This window comes from Watersipora subatra, chromosome 3 (assembly GCF_963576615.1).
Source record: "Watersipora subatra chromosome 3, tzWatSuba1.1, whole genome shotgun sequence".
Lineage (NCBI taxonomy): Eukaryota > Metazoa > Bryozoa > Gymnolaemata > Cheilostomatida > Watersiporidae > Watersipora > Watersipora subatra.
Window position 1 is genome coordinate 13,460,902 of NC_088710.1, and position 22,786 is coordinate 13,483,687.

General features: G+C 36.4%; 1 protein-coding gene across 1 annotated transcript; it reads right to left on the reverse strand.

Annotated features, from left to right (window-relative positions):
• Nucleotides 1–1,102: 1,102 nt before the first annotated feature.
• LOC137390366 (myelin regulatory factor-like protein) lies at nucleotides 1,103–22,694 on the reverse strand. Its single transcript, XM_068076698.1, has 22 exons — nucleotides 22,548–22,694; nucleotides 15,544–15,679; nucleotides 14,454–14,536; nucleotides 14,163–14,344; nucleotides 13,738–13,871; nucleotides 13,427–13,536; nucleotides 13,084–13,264; nucleotides 12,388–12,583; nucleotides 12,001–12,108; nucleotides 11,607–11,777; nucleotides 11,246–11,452; nucleotides 10,620–10,844; nucleotides 10,232–10,422; nucleotides 9,288–9,440; nucleotides 7,139–7,231; nucleotides 6,983–7,032; nucleotides 6,808–6,861; nucleotides 5,934–6,146; nucleotides 5,772–5,822; nucleotides 5,500–5,667; nucleotides 4,439–4,698; nucleotides 1,103–1,318 (listed from the first exon to the last, which is right to left on the reverse strand). The coding sequence occupies exons 1-22, from the start codon at nucleotides 22,603–22,605 to the stop codon at nucleotides 1,103–1,105; spliced, it is 3,240 nt and encodes a 1,079-aa protein (XP_067932799.1). The 5' UTR covers nucleotides 22,606–22,694.
• Between the last annotated feature and the right edge of the window lie 92 nt (nucleotides 22,695–22,786).

Here is a 22,786-nt window from a genome sequence, read left to right on the forward strand (position 1 = left end):
AATCAATCCACAGTTTAGAAAAGCACATCAATAATATATGGCACTAGAAAGCATTGCTCTGCTGTTTTTTGCCTATCGGTTTCTTCGATATAAAGTTGGCTGCGAGGAAATACATCACAACAAAATTATAAAAACTTGTAAACTGCCAACTTTTATGTAATCAGAATGAAGAAGGAACATCCAAGAATATCTTAAAAGCTTTTTCTTGTATTTGCGCCAATTGGTATCAGCACAAATAAACAAGTAGCTGTCAGATTAGATTGGAAAAACCATCTCTAAATAGCGTATAGGTTCTGAACATGTAGAAATCATGTTATTTAATAAGCAACAATGTTGATAAGAGATGAGTAATGCTTGAAGTGCCACTGCTAAAATATGATTGAAATATGAAAGCAAGATTAATCTGGGAAGCCCAATGAACTTTCAAATCGTTACTTAAGTTTTTAAAGTGAAAAAACCCTAAGTTTTTTCCATAACACCAACAAACCTTTACTGCTGTTGAGACAATATGACATATTAGGTGGTCATCAAATACAAATGAAAGGAAGATTAAACTTTATTATGATTTTAAGAGTATGAAACTATTAAAATATATGTAAGTATATCAACACAGACGACCGACGAGAGTTTAATAGGATATTGTAATATTATGTGATTAGATATAGGTAAAAAATACAATTCAATGTACAAGAGAATAAGAAGCTTAAGTGAATTATAAACTAGGTGAATAATATAAAACACCTATTAAGTGATTATGCTCCTTGAACATGCACAACCTTCCAATGGCAAAAAGCGGAAATATATAATCGAGTATAAAATGAAGTATATCTGCTATAAAAAATATAGCAAATGAGTGGAATCTAAATTGCATATATCGTGTTGCCTCATTCAAACTTGGTACTGTGTAAAGCATGCAAGATGTGATAAATTCATATGGCTACAAAAATCTTCACTCCTATTCCCCAAACATAAATTCTTAAAAAATAGTTGCTCTTGTCACTAACTGAAGACTGGCCATCAGTATTCCCTGGCCCGGCACAACCGAGCAGACAACTTCTCTGGCAAAGAGCTCAACATACAACCTATGATAAATGGTGACTTTTTAAGCTGGATTCTTATTTGCGCCAAAGTCTAGATTCGTTGCGCCTGGCATGAAGGAGTCATCTTTTGACGATCCATTTTTATTCTTATTTTTGTCTAGCCCGACTGTTTTGAGCATATAGTCTTTAGTTTCAGGGTTGCTGCTACAGATGCGTAGAAACCAGACTCGGAACTCGATTACACCAGCTGATAGGGTCCTGCTGCATAAATCTTCGTTCTACAACAGTAAAGAAACATGAATTTACAACAGTGCAGACTTCAACAACAAGCTAATTGTGCATGACTCATGTTTTCTAAAGAAGAAGGCTGATTTTTGAGGCAGCAATATTCTTTACTCTAACAGAAACTCTGTAAGCTTTTTATTGTGATTATTTTGTTTTATAACCAGCCTATGTGCTATGAAATGTTTGAGTATTTTATCGCTTAAAAATTCAACACACACAGTACTTTTGTGAGATGAAAACTGACCATCCAGTTAAAGGCCCCCTCAGGTTTTCATGGGATAAAAGAAGAATATATGTAAATATTTTGAAAGCAAAAACATATTTGTATATAAATAAAACCATTCAAGTAGGACATTTTTTTTTATGAATTTTATAAAATACATTTGGCATCTTCCTAGCTATAAATTACTAGTATAAATGATTTCAGAGCGGAGTAATAGCATCTATATTTCTACATTATCAGACAATCTGGTATACGTTTTCTACATGTATATTATCAGACAATCTAGTATACGTTATCTGCATGTATATTATCAGATAATCTAGTATACGTTATCTGCATGTATATTATCAGATAATCTAGTATACGTTATCTGCATGTATATTATCAGACAATCTGGTATACGTTTTCTACATGTATATTATCAGATAATCTAGTATACGTTATCTGCATGTATATTATCAGATAATCTAGTATACGTTATCTGCATGTATATTATCAGATAATCTAGTATACGTTATCTGCATGTATATTATCAGACAATCTGGTATACGTTTTCTACATGTATATTATCAGATAATCTAGTATACGTTATCTGCATGTATATTATCAGATAATCTAGTATACGTTATCTGCATGTATATTATCAGATAATCTAGTATACGTTATCTGCATGTATATTATCAGACAATCTGGTATACGTTTTCTACATGTATATTATCAGATAATCTGGTATACGTTTTCTACATGTATATTATCAGACAATCTAGTATACGTTATCTACATGTATATTTATCAGATAATCTAGTATACGTTATCTGCATGTATATTATCAGATAATCTAGTATACGTTATCTGCATGTATATTATCAGACAATCTGGTATACGTTTTCTACATGTATATTATCAGATAATCTAGTATACGTTATCTGCATGTATATTATCAGATAATCTAGTATACGTTATCTGCATGTATATTATCAGATAATCTAGTATACGTTATCTGCATGTATATTATCAGACAATCTGGTATACGTTTTCTACATGTATATTATCAGACAATCTAGTATACGTTATCTGCATGTATATTATCAGATAATCTAGTATACGTTATCTGCATGTATATTATCAGATAATCTAGTATACGTTATCTGCATGTATATTATCAGACAATCTGGTATACGTTTTCTACATGTATATTATCAGATAATCTGGTATACGTTTTCTACATGTATATTATTAGACAATCTAGTATACGTTATCTACATGTATATTATCAGATAATCTAGTATACGTTATCTGCATGTATATTATCAGACAATCTGGTATACGTTTTCTACATGTATATTATCAGATAATCTGGTATACGTTTTCTACATATTATCAAATAATCTAGCTTTTAATAATTATTACTTTATTAATGTAGTTTTTATATATAACTAGAAATCCCACTGTCATACAGCCCACGAACAAAATGATATTGGAAAAAATAAAGGGTACTGATGGTTGAGAAATGCAATATTAGCAGTCAAATAGGATAACTGCAATGGTAGCTGTAATGTACTGGGTGTTATTATATACAACAAATAGCAATAATGAAAGGAAAAGATTATATGTTTATATCTCTCCTCCTGCAAAAAATGAAATGCAATATTGGCCAATATTAGAAGTAAAATGCACTGATATTATTAGAATAACCAATATTATTTATATAGTAATAATAAAAAACCAATGCACAATTTTGTTTACATTTCAAAACGGCATAGCTAACAATATCACGAAGTTGTGATATTTACATAGATTTTTAGAAAATCTGTACTACGTAGTCATTGTCCTGTAGTCATCCAAACTTATAATTAATTATTGTAATAATCTCATAAGAAACGTTAAAAAATATCATCGTCATTTGCTTTACTTATACTGTGTTGGACATCAGTTAGAATGGGAAAGTATTCAAATGTGTCGGCAAATGAAAATGAAAAAACTGAAATCGGCAAAAATGAAACGATTTCTGTACTCCTATGTTAACTGCCAAAACCTTCGGCAATTCGACAATGTTATAGACTGGTGAAAAGTGCACGTTATTTTTTCGTGAAATGCGCAAGACTTGATCGTTCTGTTATCTGTCCCTCGGCGTTTCAATTTTCGGTCTTAACTTTTATTAAACCAAGCTTTTCAAGTGTTTTGTGGCGATTTTCGTTGAAATTAATCTGTCTATTTGTGTATAATCCGATCAGATGGGTAAGTTTTAAAATAATACCGACGGTTTACAAAGACTTGGTAACATATTTAAATAGGTTTAAATGTGTTTTGTATCGTTATTATACTTTAACGACTTTACATAACGATGCTTAAATTTGTTGATGAAATTTCTTGACGAGGGTTCGTCTCATTGTTGAGGAATAATTTTCGTAAGTTGTGTGCACATGCATTTATCATAAAAACTCCCACACTTCGCTCTGCTCGTTTGGTCGTGGGATTAAAATTTTAAAAATTTAGTTTTTTATATGGTTTTATATACTGAATTTTAATGCTATATGTAATTACTTATATTGTTTTTGGGCTTTGGGACTAGTTAAACAGAATACAATGTATTCTTGTAAAATATTCATGCCAACATACAATGGTTTCAACACATATAACGAATATCAAAATAGATTAGCTTCATAAATGTCTAACTAAATAAAGGTCCAATGTGAAATGTCTAGGAGTTCATGAACAATCAGACAACATAATAGATATTTATACGGGAACCAATATGTAGGAAACACAAACTACGATAGTGCATTTACATGCTTTCACTTACCTAAACACACCTCATCTAGAGTGTACTTATTAGTTCAATAACATTTACCTCATAACCAACCCAAACACTTTGCTCCCCGACACTTACCGTGGCTGCATGATAATTGCTCAGACGAAACACGACAACATTTTTCAACGCTTTGCCGACTTCTACAGTGAAATCATTGCCTTGAGGATATGGTTGCAACTGCTCTGGTACCACGGTATACTCTGGTGTCACGTTGAACAGCCTATCGGGGTTGCTCGACGTGTCCATACATTGCGCATCATAATAATCCTTTGGCTCGGTGGGAGCGCTGCACATGGTCACGTAGTTCCACGTCAGATCGGCATCGGCGCTATTTGGTCCTGGTAAAAAACATCAACCCATGATCCACTATAAAGCTACAAGTAAGATTACACAACTCCACACCTTTCTAATTGTGCCTGTATCTACAGCGGTGATCATTATTATGGGACTGCCTACAAAGTTATATTGAGTTCTTTTTCATTGACGGGCATAAACTCATTTTTGTTATTCTCTCAGACCATACATTCTACACATATTTGATAATCAAGTTTTGCAGACACTCTGTCGGCCACCAAAAGTATTCTCAAGAAATATAATCTATTTATTTGGCACCAATTTTATACTATTCTGTGATTGACAATAAGGGCTGGCCAACAAAATATTAAGAAACTACAGAGACACTTTACAGGCCACCAATTTACTCTCATATAGTTACATGTATATGTATGTTCAAAAATCTTGTTAAAATTGGCCAATTTTTCAACAAATATTAACACAGTATGTAATGGATTTTTGTGCAGATTGATTAATGATTAATGATAATTAGTGATAATTGATTAATGTGCAGATATAGCCATGATAAAGCCAAACCGGGCTAAAAAAGGCAAATCTCAGTTGATATTTGATAATATTCATGTATAAAACACCCTTAACCTTCCATCAATATCTATACATGTATTGCCAAAATTCGTCTAGTAAATACTTCCCAAACTATGAATTAATAACAAATAATGTTCGGTCTATAATACCAATCACCACTGTAAATACCATGCTAGTTGAAGACCCAGTACTTAATAAAAACCTCAGCTTATTTTCTGAGGTATTCACCTATTACGTCAAATTTAAATAAGAATACTTACTGATATTCAGCTTAGCATTAGTTCCAGGGAATGAATGCGAGACTTGAACTGCGTATGTGTAATTGAATGCACCGGGTTCACAGTCTAAACATCTCTCCTCATTAATATCAAACGTCACTGGTTGAGATAGTGTGATTTCTAGCTCTGTGGCAGGATTCTTTGCAGAGCCTAAATAGAAACGCAGAGATATGATAAATCATGCACTTATAGATAACAAGCATACTAGATGCTCAGGAATATCAGACTGACTGATAACAAAGTCTAATACATACCAAGGGACCGCTTCCTCCTCCTCCGTCTCTCCTTGTAATGCACTACACTACCTACAAAATAGCAGCAAAATCTCTGTAAATTCAAACACAACATTCACTTTATATTACTTATATCACTTATATCATATCGCAAATGAGCCAATGCCAAACAATATTACTCACCAACATCTTGCGGTAGGGTGGTGCCCAGCACTACTCGGTAGCCTGCCTGAGTTGTCTCTGGTACAATGAAACCAGTAGAGTTAGTGTTGACCTTGCCTGCAATGTTGTTGTCATTGACATCACTGAATCGTCGACACTGGTTGATGCAGTGGTTCCAATCGCAGTCGTCATCGTATCCATTAATACAACCGGCACCCATCAACCAGTTCTCCGCTGAAACGTGACAACCAATGACGAGTAAAGATACATTACAATAGAATATAGAAGTTAATTGAAATTACAACAAGAACTTTACTAGGAAACAACAATTTATCTTTCACATTATTTAATTTGAAGCAAGTTTTATTCCAGCATTAAAGAAAAACTAACAGCATAGCCTGAGAGCGAGAACAGAGCAGGCATAATAAGGCTTGATTGAAACAGAGATGGGAGCACACTGTGTGAATCATTCGCAATGCTGTAGAAATTTGAGTAGTGGAAATAGAGTGTTAGGATCACAAGGTGAGAACTCATACAAGGTTATATAACAAGGCTGTCCAAATGCTCGCCAGCCACGGAGCAATGAGCCGCAACAGATCAAATGCTTGCCAAATATCTTTCGTTAAAACATTTAACTACTCAGCTTTTTTTCGAAACCGTGTCTAGAAGGGCGATGCGTACTAACAACAGAGAGTTCAATATCGATGTATTAATTTATCAATAAATATGTTTGAGACCGGATCCTTTTTACTACGCGTACTAACTGAAGATATGTTTTCATCAGCTGGCCTACAGCAAGCCTATGTTTAGACAGCCCTCTTCTGCATGACTCTAACAACAAAGGGTTACACTAATAGTGCTACAATCATCTACGCGCACAACACTCCAAACTTACAACTATAATCATGGTAATCATATGGAAAATAGTCCTCTTCCTGATACAAAGATGCTGCAATGAAAGCGATATTCCTAGCATAGAAACAGGTTTGAAGCCAATGGACATGTATATGTTAAATAAAGGTCATAAATGACAGCAAACCATTTGAGCAAGTGGTTGATAGAATACTTACGATCTGATACAAGCTGAGGATCCTTTGTTGACCGAACAGGATCTCCCTCACTACAAAAAATTCAACAAATTACTTAATACAAATGCAGAAAACCAACAACAAGAAACTGAATCTAGCTGCAGCACAGGACAGAAAAGAGCTTTCATCTGCGCTTACCCGTCAAAGTGTTTAAACCCTTGGTTTCCGTCCATATCATTACGTGGGTCTTCTGTTCGCTCGAGGAGTAACATAGCTAAGATAGCTCCAACACTGTAACACAATGTTACATCTAAGCAACTTGGCAGCCTATACAGTAATTAAATTGGATGGTAGATGCTTAGTTTTGATTGCCCTTAGTGTGTACCAAACTGGTGAATATTGCAACATGGCTGATAATTGCTGTAAACAAGACCCGTAGGTGCTATGATATGACCGAGTGAGTCCACCTTATTTGAAAATGAAATACTATTGCGAGAACTAGGCATGAGAGGTAGGTGATGTGACATGGCAAGCAAGTGCTACGATAAGCTAGTTTAGTGACTAACGATTGAATGCTATGACATTAAGGATGAGTGCTTTAACATAACAGGTAAATTCTGTGACAAGACAAGTGGTATTGTAATGTGGCAGCTGATTACTTTAATATGACAAGTGAATGTCATGACATGACAGGTGAGTGTTATGATGTAATGGGTGAGTGCCATGATATACTGAGTGAGTAATATCACACGACTAGCAGTATTCCTACTGATAAAACCTTACTAAACGGCCATTAGAAGGTGATAACAAAGAAGCAAAGTGGGAGACTTGCACAAAAAGTAGCAACAATACAAGAGAGGAAAAGTAACAACAATACAAGAGAGGAAAAGTAACAACAATACAAGAGAGGAAAAGTAACAACAATACAAGAGAGGAAAAGTAACAACAATACAAGAGAGGAAAAGTAACAACAATACAAGAGAGGAAAAGTAACAACAATACAAGAGAGGAAAAGTAACAACAATACAAGAGAGGAAAAGTAGCAACAATACAAGAGAGGAAAAGTAGCAACAATACAAGAGAGGAAAAGTAACAACAATACAAGAGAGGAAAAGTAACAACAATACACGAGAGGAAAAGTAACAACAATACAAGAGAGGAAAAGTAGCAACAATACAAGAGAGGAAAAGTAGCAACAATACAAGAGAGGAAAAGTAACAACAATACAAGAGAGGAAAAGTAACAACAATACACGAGAGGAAAAGTAACAACAATACACGAGAGGAAAAGTAACAACAATACAAGAGAGGAAAAGTAACAACAATACAAGAGAGGAAAAGTAACAACAATACAAGAGAGGAAAAGTAACAACAATACAAGAGAGGAAAAGTAGCAACAATACAAGAGAGGAAAAGTAGCAACAATACAAGAGAGGAAAAGTAACAACAATACAAGAGAGGAAAAGTAACAACAATACAAGAGAGGAAAAGTAACAACAATACACGAGAGGAAAAGTAACAACAATACACGAGAGGAAAAGTAACAACAATACAAGAGAGGAAAAGTAGCAACAATACAAGAGAGGAAAAGTAACAACAATACAAGAGAGGAAAAGTAACAACAATACAAGAGAGGAAAAGTAGCAACAATACAAGAGAGGAAAAGTAACAACAATACAAGAGAGGAAAAGTAACAACAATACACGAGAGGAAAAGTAACAACAATACACGAGAGGAAAAGTAACAACAATACACGAGAGGAAAAGTAACAACAATACAAGAGAGGAAAAGTAACAACAATACAAGAGAGGAAAAGTAACAACAATACAAGAGAGGAAAAGTAACAACAATACAAGAGAGGAAAAGTAACAACAATACAAGAGAGGAAAAGTAGCAACAATACAAGAGAGGAAAAGTAGCAACAATACAAGAGAGGAAAAGTAACAACAATACAAGAGAGGAAAAGTAACAACAATACACGAGAGGAAAAGTAACAACAATACACGAGAGGAAAAGTAACAACAATACACGAGAGGAAAAGTAACAACAATACAAGAGAGGAAAAGTAACAACAATACAAGAGAGGAAAAGTAACAACAATACAAGAGAGGAAAAGTAACAACAATACAAGAGAGGAAAAGTAACAACAATACAAGAGAGGAAAAGTAGCAACAATACAAGAGAGGAAAAGTAGCAACAATACAAGAGAGGAAAAGTAACAACAATACAAGAGAGGAAAAGTAACAACAATACACGAGAGGAAAAGTAACAACAATACAAGAGAGGAAAAGTAACAACAATACACGAGAGGAAAAGTAACAACAATACACAAGAGAGGAAAAGCTCACCAAGCAACCATGACGAAAACAAGAACAAAGATGAGCATCTGGAGAAATCTATTAGAGCAGACACCAGCTGGGGTGCCTTGCGCTTCCTTACTCTTCGCTGCCAGGCTGGAACTGCACCGGTCTCTCTTGCTTTTTCTGTGTACCGTCACATGACTAAAAAATAAAACTTTGTAAGACTTTGTTTGCCAGAAGAAGTTGAGGAAAAGCCAGTATTGAGAGTGTATACAGTGATTCATAAAGGTGGACCAGCATCCATCATTATACATACACGTGTGATTAAACTTCTCAAATAATGATTGGGTTACGATTGGAAGACATCTACATGTATTTGCTACGAATGTATTTCTCCTTTAAAGGTTTTCAGAAAATTGCCGATGAAAGTTTTCATCTTCATCATATAATGAGATGTTTCAATTAAAGATTATAGCAGATTTAGCTTACAATGTAATCTATACGAAAACTTGTACCATATACTTACTGCTAATTATAGAATTATGAATAAAATATTATATATTAGCAGTTAGACTGGTGATGCCCAAGATTTCTTAAATTTGCAATTAGATAATCTGCAGGTAGGTATTTAAAAGACTAGTTCTTAGGAATCAGACGAAGTTTTGAAAACAAATATTTGTAGTGACCTGACAAAGGGCACGACCCATATGCGTATGAAGTTCAGAAGCTATCGGAAAACAAAGTGAAAATGCATATCATTTCCGCGGACTACCACACAAACTAATAGACAGACTAACAGAGAGACTAACAGAAAGAATGACGAAGTGTGATTTATTTTATAGATTAATATATGAACCATCAAGTAAAAGAGTCATTACCATATCAATATTAAAACAACGATTTCAAAACAAATCACGCTGCCCTAAAGCTTAAAACTGGCAGCGGCGGGTCAATCATTGAGTACGACAGCAGTCAGCTATAACGAGGCTTACCTGACTGTGCTAATGCTGGTCACGCGACTGAGATTGGAGTCGGTAGAAGCAGTCGAGCGCATGCTGCCAATTCTTTTCAGTTTCTTCAATTTCTGGTTAAACTTTTCTAAATAGTTGATTTTGTTCTCGAGTGAATCGGTTACATTGCACAACTCCTTGACAGCTCCCAAGCTTTCCATAAACAATCGATTCTACAAAAGCATCTCAGGCTACAAGACTCGGCATGTATATTTTACAACATAAGCTAAACAACTCACGTGTATTCAGCTTTCAATCATTCATCAAGTAATTTGGCGGAATAAATTGCAACAACAAACAATTAGAAGACAATTTCGAACAGCGGGTTAGAAACTGAAACAGCGAACTGCGTTTTCGTTAGCCAACATACCTTGTCCACCACCTTCAATTGGTCAATAACTTCACCATTGGGCAGCCTGATATCTCCTGTTGTCTTTACAGCTTCAGGAATAACCACTTCGAGTTCCTGGGCTATAACTCCCGTCTCCTGAGTGGATGGGTCGGTTAAACCGGCTGCATTAGCGAACTCCTCTGTGTAGCGATAGTTATAAAGAGATATGGCCTGCAGGTTCTTCAACTGTTCCTTGGTATCAGTCTACAACCAATGTACACCGTGTAATATTATGTAAAGCTATGTCCAAACTAGAATATAATGAGTCCAGAGCGGAGAGACATAGCAAACTGGTGACAGTTCATGAATAATATCACAACATAAACATTGCAAAGATTAAAATACCCTATATATCTATTTATTAATTATTAAAAATGACAAAACTTAACAAAACTAGAGAGCGCACAACTCCTAATTACTTTACAGCAAGTTGATGTACAATGACCTCGCAAAAATGTGACAAAAATAAGCTATACGGAATACGTTACCTTCCTGTATAAAAACAAGCAAACATCTAACAAGCGCTATGTAAGGTGAGATGCTCATTTCGTCACATATTAAAAACTTGTGATGTACTCAGGTAGGATAAAGAAAATGAACCTTACTTTACTAATGTCTTCCTTGACCCGTCGATCGGATGGCTGTACTATTGTACCCATGACTTTGGCATTGCCGAGCACCACCAGAGCCTCATCTGGTGTGTCCGTGTTGATGCCAACCTTGCCGTGGTGGTATACCGAGTTGGGAGTCTGTCCGGGTAGCCACTTAACAGGCTCAGCCTCACTGTCTTGGAACTGTCCAGGATTGGAAGCCTGCAAACCAAATGCTGAGATGTGTAAGTAGCGGAACACACAGTCTATTAATAACGGAGATACATTTCCGAAGAGGAAATCCAGTTAAATGCGTAGGGTAAATAGATGTGGACTAAATTAGAGGAAAACAAAGTAAAAGTTATGAGGCACTCACCCTAACAATAAGTTTCTCAGAACATTGCTGTACAACTGGATATTCCTTGCCCTGGCTGTGAGCGAAGATACCAACAACTAATAGGAAATAGCGTTGGTCGGGATTCGGCTTTCCTCTTTTCCTCATGTTGTTCAGGGTAGTGTCAGAGAAGTGCAGTCTGCCAATTGTAACCTAAAACAGCCAGTTTCCTTTCACATTCCCATTTCACTCTCTTATTCGGGAAACCAAGCAAATCTATATGCCAAGTGTTGTCACTAAGTGTTTATAAACAGAAGACAACTCCCAAACTACAGTTTACTTCATTTCAAAGGTCTTTTTTCAACTGTTTATAGGCATCTGCTATTACCAATAAGGAGATTATTCTACACTAGTGATCCATCCAACACCGACTTACCTTCCAGGAATGTTCAGGATTGGGATGAAGTGCGACAGGATCAAACTTTCTCTTCGACCTGTCAGCTTGTGATTGGTCGACCTGAATAATCTGATTTGGTGCCTCTTCCTATGTAAGCAGAACGAATTCATAACATATATAATATGACTGCAATACACAAAACATAAATGGCAGTCCCATGAACATGTTTTATTTGCTAGGTGAGAGGAAACGAACAGTTTAGCATACCGCAGCGCTAGTAGGAACAGAATGGCATGGCTGTGCGCCTATGAACAGCAGTGAGGACAGACTAGCACAAACTAGTCACTAATCTGTTTATGCATCCGACTGACGTCAATGCGTTGCCATGCCAACATAAGGCGAATCACCAAACTGTTAAATAGTCACCTTAACTCCATAGAAATGCATGTAGAAGCCCTCAATAGGCCGTGGACCCTCGGGAGTCATGACATACTGAGGGGCATCGGAGAAGCTAAGGCACGCCGTTATCTGAAAGTGATTCTTTTTCTGGCACACAAATGCTTTATCAATCTGTGAGAAGTTAAAGCCCTTGTCACCGTCCAGCCTGTAGGTCTGCGCGCTGCTACAAAACAGAATCATAGACGTTATTCTTACACAAGTCAAACTGTTGCAACACTACCTAGCACCTGGATAAGCTTTTTAAAAGGTAACCCAGCTGAAAATTGGAACAAACATCGAGTTGTGGTCAAGGGCAAGGCCACTATTTATGCCGATGCAGTACATCTCAATTACCCAATATCCTGTATCCATGCATTCGTATGTCAAATGTATAATTGTAGATACTAGACATACTAAACATTAATTCTACAGACAGCTACAAAAGCTGAATATAACCTCGCCTCCAAGTTGAGCGCCAAGCAGGATGAAACCTAAATAAGCTCTCCAGCGCCAACTCGAAAAACCATCAATATAAATTTCTCTGCTTCCTCTTGTCTCAGTTGACTGGCACGTAAAGGAAGTCAGAAAGTGGAGCCAAATATTCAAATAGTCATTGTAATTGTTACATAGAAACATACGGCAGACCAAACTGCAGATAGCAGCAGAGCAAAAGTAAACACTTACATTCGCTGACCCTGAGTGTTGATGAGAGGACAACAGCTAGATTTCTGAAACTCCCGCCATTTAATTGGCTGGTAGGAGCCAGCGTTAAGCATGGCGGGTGAGATATCAATAGACTGGGAGGTCGAATCTGATTCAAAATCACACGTCTGTGTGGGGGGAAGCTGTTGATGTGGCAGCACAACTGCAAGCACAGAGAAGAACCTTAGGCTATATGATAATCCACCTATTATGATTAGTGTCTCGTTACATACGTAATTTGGTCTGACAATGATCAGCAATGATGAAACCTTACAGAGTAGCATAAAGAGATAGACAACAAGTGACTACAAACTTTGGGGCTTACCTGGCTCTTGTTTCACTTGAAGCTGCTGCTGCGCTTGGTGCCCGTCTGAGAGGGGAGGCGACTCCGGCATGTATTTGCGTTTTTTGTTAGGTCCAGAAAACTGGTCGGGGCTACGGAGTACATAAAGACCATTAACCATTGATGCAACAAAAAAACTTTTTGATAGAAACTCAAATAACGTAAATGCTAATATGCAGCAAGCTGCCGCGGGTAATTGCAGAAATATGGTGTTGCGAGATGAACGTAAGTCGAGAAGAACATAAAAGAATGCAAGCTGGGAGAGGGCAGCCAGAAGAGAAACACCTGCCCACCTGTATGACTGCGGAGAGTCTCCATTCCTCATGTGGCCATCTGGTATTATTTGAGGCATGATAACTGCATTGTGCTGCCGCTGCATATGAACCGCTGCCGGAGGAGGCACTAAAAGCTGGTTGCCTTGCCGTGCCTAAAAGGCAGTAAAGTGCATGCAAAAGACTAAGCAACTCAAACAGCTATGATTCTACAGGCTGGTTCAGATTAGTACCTTAATACAGATTAATGGTTCCCCACTTCCATGCTCCATGATTCGCGCTGATTCAGAGATCCACAATTCCCTTACAAAATCATAACTGACCCCAAGCATCAAACAACTACTCCAAAAATAGATTAATCTGACTAATATGATAAAATCCAATTAATTATAATATACTAAATATGGAAGCATAATGAATTGGGGACAAATCACACGTAGCCTTACTTGTTGTTGCAAGTGTTGCTGTAGGAGTTGTCTCTCATGCAGCTGTTGCATTTGCTGCTGCTGATGTAACTGTTGCTGTTGAAGAATATGGTTGTGTAGCTGGTGGTGCTGGTTCATGTCTGCCTGGAAGGTTTGAGGTTCGGGAACACCCGAATGATAACCTGAGCTCTGATTAGACAGTTCTACAAAGACAAGGGCGGCAAGTAATTAACCAGAAAATACCTGAAAACTGACAGAAATTATTGCATGCCAAAAAAGGCAGATTAGTAGTTAGGAGAATTCAGGTCTTACCTGAGCAGGCTGATGGGGAAAGAAGTTTATTGCTGTCAGGAGAGTAGGCTTCAGAACCTGAGTAGGGAGGACTGTCTGGCAACCTATAATATGAGCGGATTTATCAAGGTGCTGAAGTTACACTTCTAAACTCATTACAATGAAAGTTGAGTGATGAAGAAGTTAGTGGATACCTCAGAGACAAGGAGTGAGTAAATTCCAGCGTAAAAATGATATAGTCACACAACTGCTTGTACTGAGTTGACAAGCTATTGTATTGCGCACATAGAGCCTTGATATTTTGGAGCTAGTGATTTTTATGGTGTATTTTTTGCAATTGTCTTACTTGGTAAAATAAAATTTTGAGCTAAAACAGTTTTTTCTGTAGAGGGGAGCTTTATCCGGTACACATACTGAGCAGTCAAGCAGAATGGAGAAAAGGCGGATACTTTTTGAAAGCTCAGAGAAACATAATCTCCAGCTCCACCTTGCAATCAAAACCATCCCCACCATTATCCTATCAACCAGGTTGATAATCTACTTGGATTATGGACTAATGGCTCAGATCACTAGCAATGGTATAGCTATTCCCAGCCATGACAGAAACTGGAGACAAGCTTCATTTCAAATGCACTCTCAACTCTCACTATTTTTTATTTGGCTGAAGATTCTCACATATACGTCACATTTCAACATAAGTAGCCTTGGAACCAAACAACCAGATAATTTTGGAGTTCTCAAGTCCCATTTAGTTATTTATCACATATATATAATTCGCGGTAATGCTGTGCAATATATCATTATTACCAAATATTACAAAAATGCAGTTAACCTAAACAGAATGGCATTCATAGAAAGAAACTATCACAATACATCTGCGAGAGTTTAAAATTCTGATACACACTTCAGCGTTACGGGCTGAACAGCATTCTAATGATGTGCATAATGCATCTCTCTTTCTAGTACCATCTACTTGAAACACATAGTAGCCGATTCTCTGGAATTCCAAGCCACTAGACAGCATAAGTTTTGAGATTTAATAGATCGAATATCAAGCTTCAATCTATAAAAATGAATCAAGGCCAATAAAGTCAAAAGGAAATCAACTCACGTGTGATTGGACACGACTTTATCGGGCTGACCTTGTCCGTTCAGAATTTCATCGGAGATGTTATTATCGTCGTTATCAAAGAGCTCTGTCAGCACATCGAGTGCCTCGTTGTCATACGCCAGATCAGGCCTATCACCTGTTTGCAAAAGAAAAATCTCCGTTAACAAACCTCTTTTAAGAGATAAGCAAGAAGGGGAAGAGGTGCAAGATTAAAGAAGAGGTAGATAGCAAACACTTTATCAGATAGTAGAAACATACATACTAACTACCTATCATATACTGAACATATACGTGCAGGTAAATGCTCAACTAAAAAACACACTAGACAAAACACTTCCCAAAATGTACCTTGTTTAGCGTGTTTGCTCGTGTTACTTCCAAACCTCGCGACAGGAAGAATCTCTGCTTTCCAATGCCCATTATTACAAGTGCTCATTGTATATCACTCGAGAGATAGCGTTACGAAACAGCTCAACAGCGATTCGTAATGAAAGTACAGAATGATGAATACCCATCCGCTCTCTCGATAGACTGAGGTGATATTGAAGGCAAATCAAAACGTAGTCGAATATCTACGAGGGCTTATAGCGTGCGAGTCGGGCACTACATGGTACAGATCAACTGATGAAGATGTCACATTTTGATTGATGTCTTTATCCGGAGTAGGATGAGTGAGCAAATATTAATGATGAAGGGTCGAGGCCTACTGTGACAACTCGGAGGCTGGACTAAGGATATTCTCATAGTTCTCAGACTAAGGATGTTGAGTTCTAGGGGTACCCTAAGGCTTTAGGAACAATACGGATTATGACATCACAGCGCGCATTCCTTCCTCGCGGAAGGTTAAGAAATTACTTCAAAGATGTTTACGATGAGATCACACTACTTACACTTAGTATACTGGATTACTAGCAGAATCATCTTTAGAGGTAAATGTCCCCTGAATTACTAAAGCATACTAAATACAAATAGACTTATTCAAAGTCTCGCATAGAAGGATGAAATAATCCTTAATGATTTAAATATAACCAAACCAGTAATCCATGCACAGTATGACCTCTGATGCAACAATTTCTTGGTTTATGATACACCTGACACATCCGAACATTGATACGAGTGACCACCACATTTCCATGCCGCTTTACCCTATCTGCCTGTTATGTACCTTCCAATATCGATAGAACACTAGGCGGTACAGTTCGGCTCAGAAAACTATCGACACCAATTTGTGTTATCCTTTTTGTGTTACATTTCGTGAGTGGCACATCTCGATTGAAAAGTCGGATTTTAAAAAGGTACCTCTGAGAGATTCCTACCTATCAACTCCCTGACTATCATATCATTGTCATTTATCATCAATAAATACTTATCAATAAATCTAGATATATAGAATGAACCTGAAGCAGCAATAAAAGCACTGTTGAAATGTTTTATCATGCCATGATCGAATTCTTACATTCTTTCAAACGCTCAGCATGCGTGTAACAGTTGATAGACGATGAGAAGAGTAGATGAAAGGAGCAAAGTTCAATTTACTGTTATCTCATGTTTATCAGAATACGAATGCACGTATTCTGGCACAATAACACAAAAGTACGATCGCTCCAACTAAACTTAATAACATACATTAAAGCTTGTGAAATACGATTAATGCCGCCCTCTTGTAAAACATGTTTTTCAATTATAATTATTTTTGGCCTCCCGCCATATGTCGCTCAACAACCATAAACATCCACTCTTCCTGAGCTGTTTTTGTCACCTTCATGTCCCAATTCGTGGAGCAGCCGAGATCAATGGCCTTGATCAATCGGAGAGGAGTGTGAATACGAGCGATATTTTCTGCGAAAAACCATGGAATGAGCACACCTTCCAATACTCATTGCGTCAATGAAATACGCCAAACCATCTAGACTGTGGAGCTGTTTGAACGCTAAGCTGTTGTTTGGAAGCTTATAATAAACTATGCTTGCACTTTACAAAAGTTGGACAAAGGCCGGCATGTTCGCCTTCTCTCGTATCAGTTATTGTCCGCCCTTGTAGTGTACATTCTTTTGCTGAAAACCCACTCACAAGCTATAAATATTGTACCACAAAAGTAACCAATCAGGTTTTTCCTCAGGTGAGATTAAGCAAGATTTTGACGAGGCTTGCTTGTGAATGCCTCATCGCTTTCCGTACAGCACTGATGACTTTAAAGGCAGTGTTGAATATTGCACACATAAACCCAGTTATAAACAAGCCGCGCATGGCAAACAAAGACAAGAGTCAATAGACTATTAAATTAACATAAGAATGAAGGCTGGCACTTACTGGTACAGCAAAGAGCAGACGACTTCACGTCGAATCGCTAATAGTAGATATCGCTAATGAAGAGTTTAACAACTTGCCAATATAGGAAGAGAGGACGCACCCTGGACTATCCGACATTAGAGTTGGGAATAAAATGATTGCATTATAAAATTTGCACTCACTAATTAAAGTGATGTCATCATTTATTATTGGACCCAATGATTATCTCTGCATTTTGCAACCGCCATGCTTGGATGGACAGAGAAAAAAGAAAATGAACCAACCAATCCTTGTAATGAAATATTTAGGAAATACCAAGCCCAATCAATTTATATATAATCTTAAAGTCTCAATCATATAATACTAACTTCTCAGTCAAATTCTCCCAATAGCCATAATTGACCTCATAATTGGACATCGGTTAGTAAACTGTGGGTGGTCAAACATTTCTAGTAGTTCTGGTAGTTCATTTCTAGTAGCAAACAATGGTTACTAACCAACATTTTAAAACCAATGCTAACCATGCTTTTAAAGCCAATAGTTTTTCCATCATAGTAATTCCTGTGTTTGTTTAACGTACATTCACACAAAAAGGACCATAAAAAACTTAGAATTGCACAATTCATGAGACTGAAATTTAGTATCATCTTTCATATTACGCAACGTCCTTTCAGTATATAGTCCTATTGCTGACAGTCGATGCTGCTCACAAAAGATCAAGGAAAATCCTTAGCCATGACTGTCTATTTTTATGCAGGGACATAAACTGACATGAGGTATTAATTACCTGGCAAAAACAACTTAATAAATAAATGCGTGAAGTATGTGTGATTCAGAGAACGCATATAGCCTCTCCGTACACTATTGAGTAATTTGAAACGATTTTCTATAACTAAAGTGACAACTAGAGCATCCGTCTAACTACCGCATAGTGACACTCAGCTGGCTGTACAAACGCAAACACAACAGTACATATCAAGGTTCTTTTGAATTCCTAGGGGTTAACAATCGTTAACCCCTAGGAATTCAAAAGAAGCATGATATGTACTGTCATTGAGGTACATTGAGGGGTTTCAATTGGAACTAATACCCTGTCGGTCTAGTGTGTTGTGAGAGATCACTAGAGGTGCTGATAAATCACAGAGAATAAGTATGTACACAATTATTTTTAAATGGCTGAAGCCGGTCGTTTGGTGCAGATGTTTGAGTGTCGGTTGATCAAGCTGAAAGTCATGAGTTTGATCCCCATATGATGTTATCCTTTTTTTTGAACCTCCAACCTTGTCTTGGGACAGCCTGACATGGCTCTTAATGTACTGCAATAATGATTACGATAGACCTTGCCTTGATTAGAGTACATGAAGGTCCATGATAACTGAGCCAAGTAACAGATAAGAGATTGTGTACGGATGCAACATAAAAAGCCATGGCTTGAGGTCTTTATAAATAATTTACTACCGTACTTATAGACTACAATAACCGAACGCTTGTCTTGTAATAAATGTGTTAGGTAGAAGGTGAAAAACGATTTTATTGGATTCAAAAATTCATTGGTCAAATATCTCTAAAAACTGCATGTGGAGGATACATCCAACTTTACAGCTAAGTGCAAGATTCAGTGAGTTCATTGTGTACCCCATTCAACAAAAGACATTTTTCAATTCTTTGCCACGTGTTTCACACCAGGTAATGTGTAGGGACTCAAAAACACATATCATATTGTGTTTCTGAGTCCCTACAGTGTTTTTGAGTGTATCATATTTTATCATACTGTGTATAATTTAATTTTTGAAATAAATTTCAAGGAATATGTTATACGTGTTAACGCTTCATATACTGTATTATATAAATACACTATTACATGACTATCCCATTATTAGTACTGATGACTTATATATATATAAACAAAATTGAATTTTATCTTATCTTTTAGATTTCCTTCTCGTTAGATTGCCAGATGTGCCTCCATTCAAATGAAAGATTAATTGTTTTGATATATTTTAGGATTTTCAACGGCTCTACGAATCTACAATTGACTCTCAAATTTATAAAGATTTTTAGGGTTTCAAGGTGGGTATGACGGTGAGAACTAATCAAGTGTTGATTAGGTATTCTATGAAAATAATTTTAAAGTTATTGGCTGCTGAGTGACCTTTCCATGAGTAACTTAACTACTCTTGAATTTCAATTTTCATCTCAGTATTTTATAACAAATGGTTATGATTAGTACAGAAATAGGAAACAAACATTCATATTGAGTATTGCTTAAGTATTATAAAATAAATATCTTTCGCTATATTAAAATGTTCGTATAAGTTGTGAGTAAAATGGAGACATATACCAACTACCGGTATTACTATGTATTGCATGGAAACCTCTTTTCCGGTCCTGAAAATGATAAAGATTTTGAGCGTTTGACACCCAGTTTAAATGTAACAATTATTTCTAGTGTTTATTAAATATTCTAAAGAAATCTCAAATTTATAATTGGATGAAAAATTCTTTGGCACGATCTGTATTTTGTTTCACAGAAATCTTTGTACTTAGCTCTCCAATTTATTAATACTTTTAACTATTCAAAGAGTGTAATAATGAAATTTATGTCCAGTGTGGGTAGTTTAAAATTACTGACAAAATTGTCAGTTAGATGAGCAGGTTTGCACTTAGTTATTTATTTTTAATAACACCTGTAAAATAAATTACATATATATATATATATAAAATAAATACTTTAATCGCATCAGCCCGTAGGGGGAAGTTTTTAAAGAAGTTTATGTATGCCATTGTGAATAACTTGAAACACTGCAATTACAGCTTAATCTTTATCATAATAAGAGTTGTGTTTGACCCTCCAAAGCCCCGGTTGGGGGGTTTGATAAAAAGATTGCATCATACGGGATTTGAACCCACCGCAGTCAACTTTGCTGCCCGCAATGCTATCACCTGCACCAAACATTCACATTTCATGATTTTAGAATAATTGTGCATATACTATTTATCTGTGTATTATTGGCACATCTGACGATCTCTCATGGCACACTAGACTGCCACAGTACTGGTATGATTAATAAGAGATAAACAGCTTTGTGTGGAAAAACTGCGACTAACAGTTGATCAGTTGCAGTACTGGAAGCTTTGGAAATACAATGCATCTGGCTATAGGTACCATAAAACAGGCAATTGTGTAGGCAATTGACACTGAAATTGCTGAACGAGGTATAAACAATATGCCCAAAATAAGAACTATGGAGTGACCATTGACTAGTGACAAGAGAAAAGTACCACAGGCAGCCTTTCAAGCCACTAACTAGACTTATGACAGAAAATAAACTTTTATGCTCAATTGTCAAAAAAAATTTTACTTGATTCGCTACAGATGCACCAATTCTGTACAAGTTATACGATGTATGTTGGGAATACATACTCGCTCAAACAGGTTTTCTTACGTGCATGACACGAAATTTATGGATGTCCCTAGGCTTATAAAAATTATTACAACTGCCAGTGTTATGACAAGCAAATAAAACAGGTGCCTTCTCAGTACTTAGCTATAGAATTACATTAATATTGAATAATGCTAGATAAAGGTCATACCCGCTAGATAAAGGTCACACCCGAGGTGATTAACAGTATCGCTATCCTTGATAGAAAACTCATCCTTACTATATAAAATCATGTAACTTGTTGGCATATGTCACTAATGATTACATGCATGACTGATCAAGACTCATTGTATGTTACAGAGCATTCACCGTCTGATAACAATCCATGTCTTGTGGCTTACTGCGAAACAATTTCAGTGATAATGATTTTTCAATGACACATACAACTAACTATAACTGCTATACATTTGACAACCGTATGACTTTCTCTTTCACGATAAGCATCATAGTGATTCTATTAATAAAGTAGTTTAAAAACCGTCCACTTTGTTTATCACTTTGCTTCATCGTGATACACATTCGCTTTCTAGATGTCAATGATGTATACAGAAACATTTCATCATTCTATTTTACACACAAGATAAAGGCAAGAGCAGCTATTGAACACTCCCGCTATCCTAGATTTTTCAGTTGTCTGAATCATGAAAAAAATTACAGTATAGCCCATACTTCAGTGACTCTTTATAAAAATTTTCACATAGCCTGAATAACAGTTTTAAAATAGCATTAACATCTTAAACTTTTTTAAGTCATTTTGCAAAAAGGGCTATTTGTAATTCAGGCTACCGAGTATCGAATTACAATTGGACCCTAGTCAGAGAAAAATTAAAGTGTACGGAGCTGTGCATACGCTGACAAATAATGTAACTATGTTACGCTTGACGTTTATATTATTCAGTTACGATGGACTACTTTTACAATTGCTAATAGTTCGGTAATATAATTACAATCTCTGTACTGCCACTGCATTATGACCAAGTATTGCTGCAACTACCTATTACAAAAGAAACAAAAAGCGACGACGAGACAACGAAAATTTACGCCGATGACCAGCAAATGGAGATCCTACAGAATGTGTAGTTTTCGCAGCTAGAGTCTTTTGTCAGCTTAATTTTTCTTATACGAAAGTTCACAGTTTATTTACATCATATTACAACTAAAAACGTATATAGATACTACTACAACTAAGACATAAGCAGCATGAAAGTAACAAAAGCGTATTAAAATGTTCAACAAATCCAAATAAAAAAAATGATAACTTCGAGCTCTTACCAAGGTTTGCCTCAATAACATCGTCAATAGTGCGATCCTCATAACTATACTCTTCCATCTTTAATAGTTTTATGCCGTCTGAGATTCAAAATATCATTATGACTCACTTTAGGTACACTTACAAAAAAGTAATGGTGTTGTTTACAATAAGCCCTTAATCACTTACGGGATATGACATAAGCGGCGATCTGCGTTTAATTTTAGCCCTTCAAGATCAATCTGCAGAAAAGATATTAGAG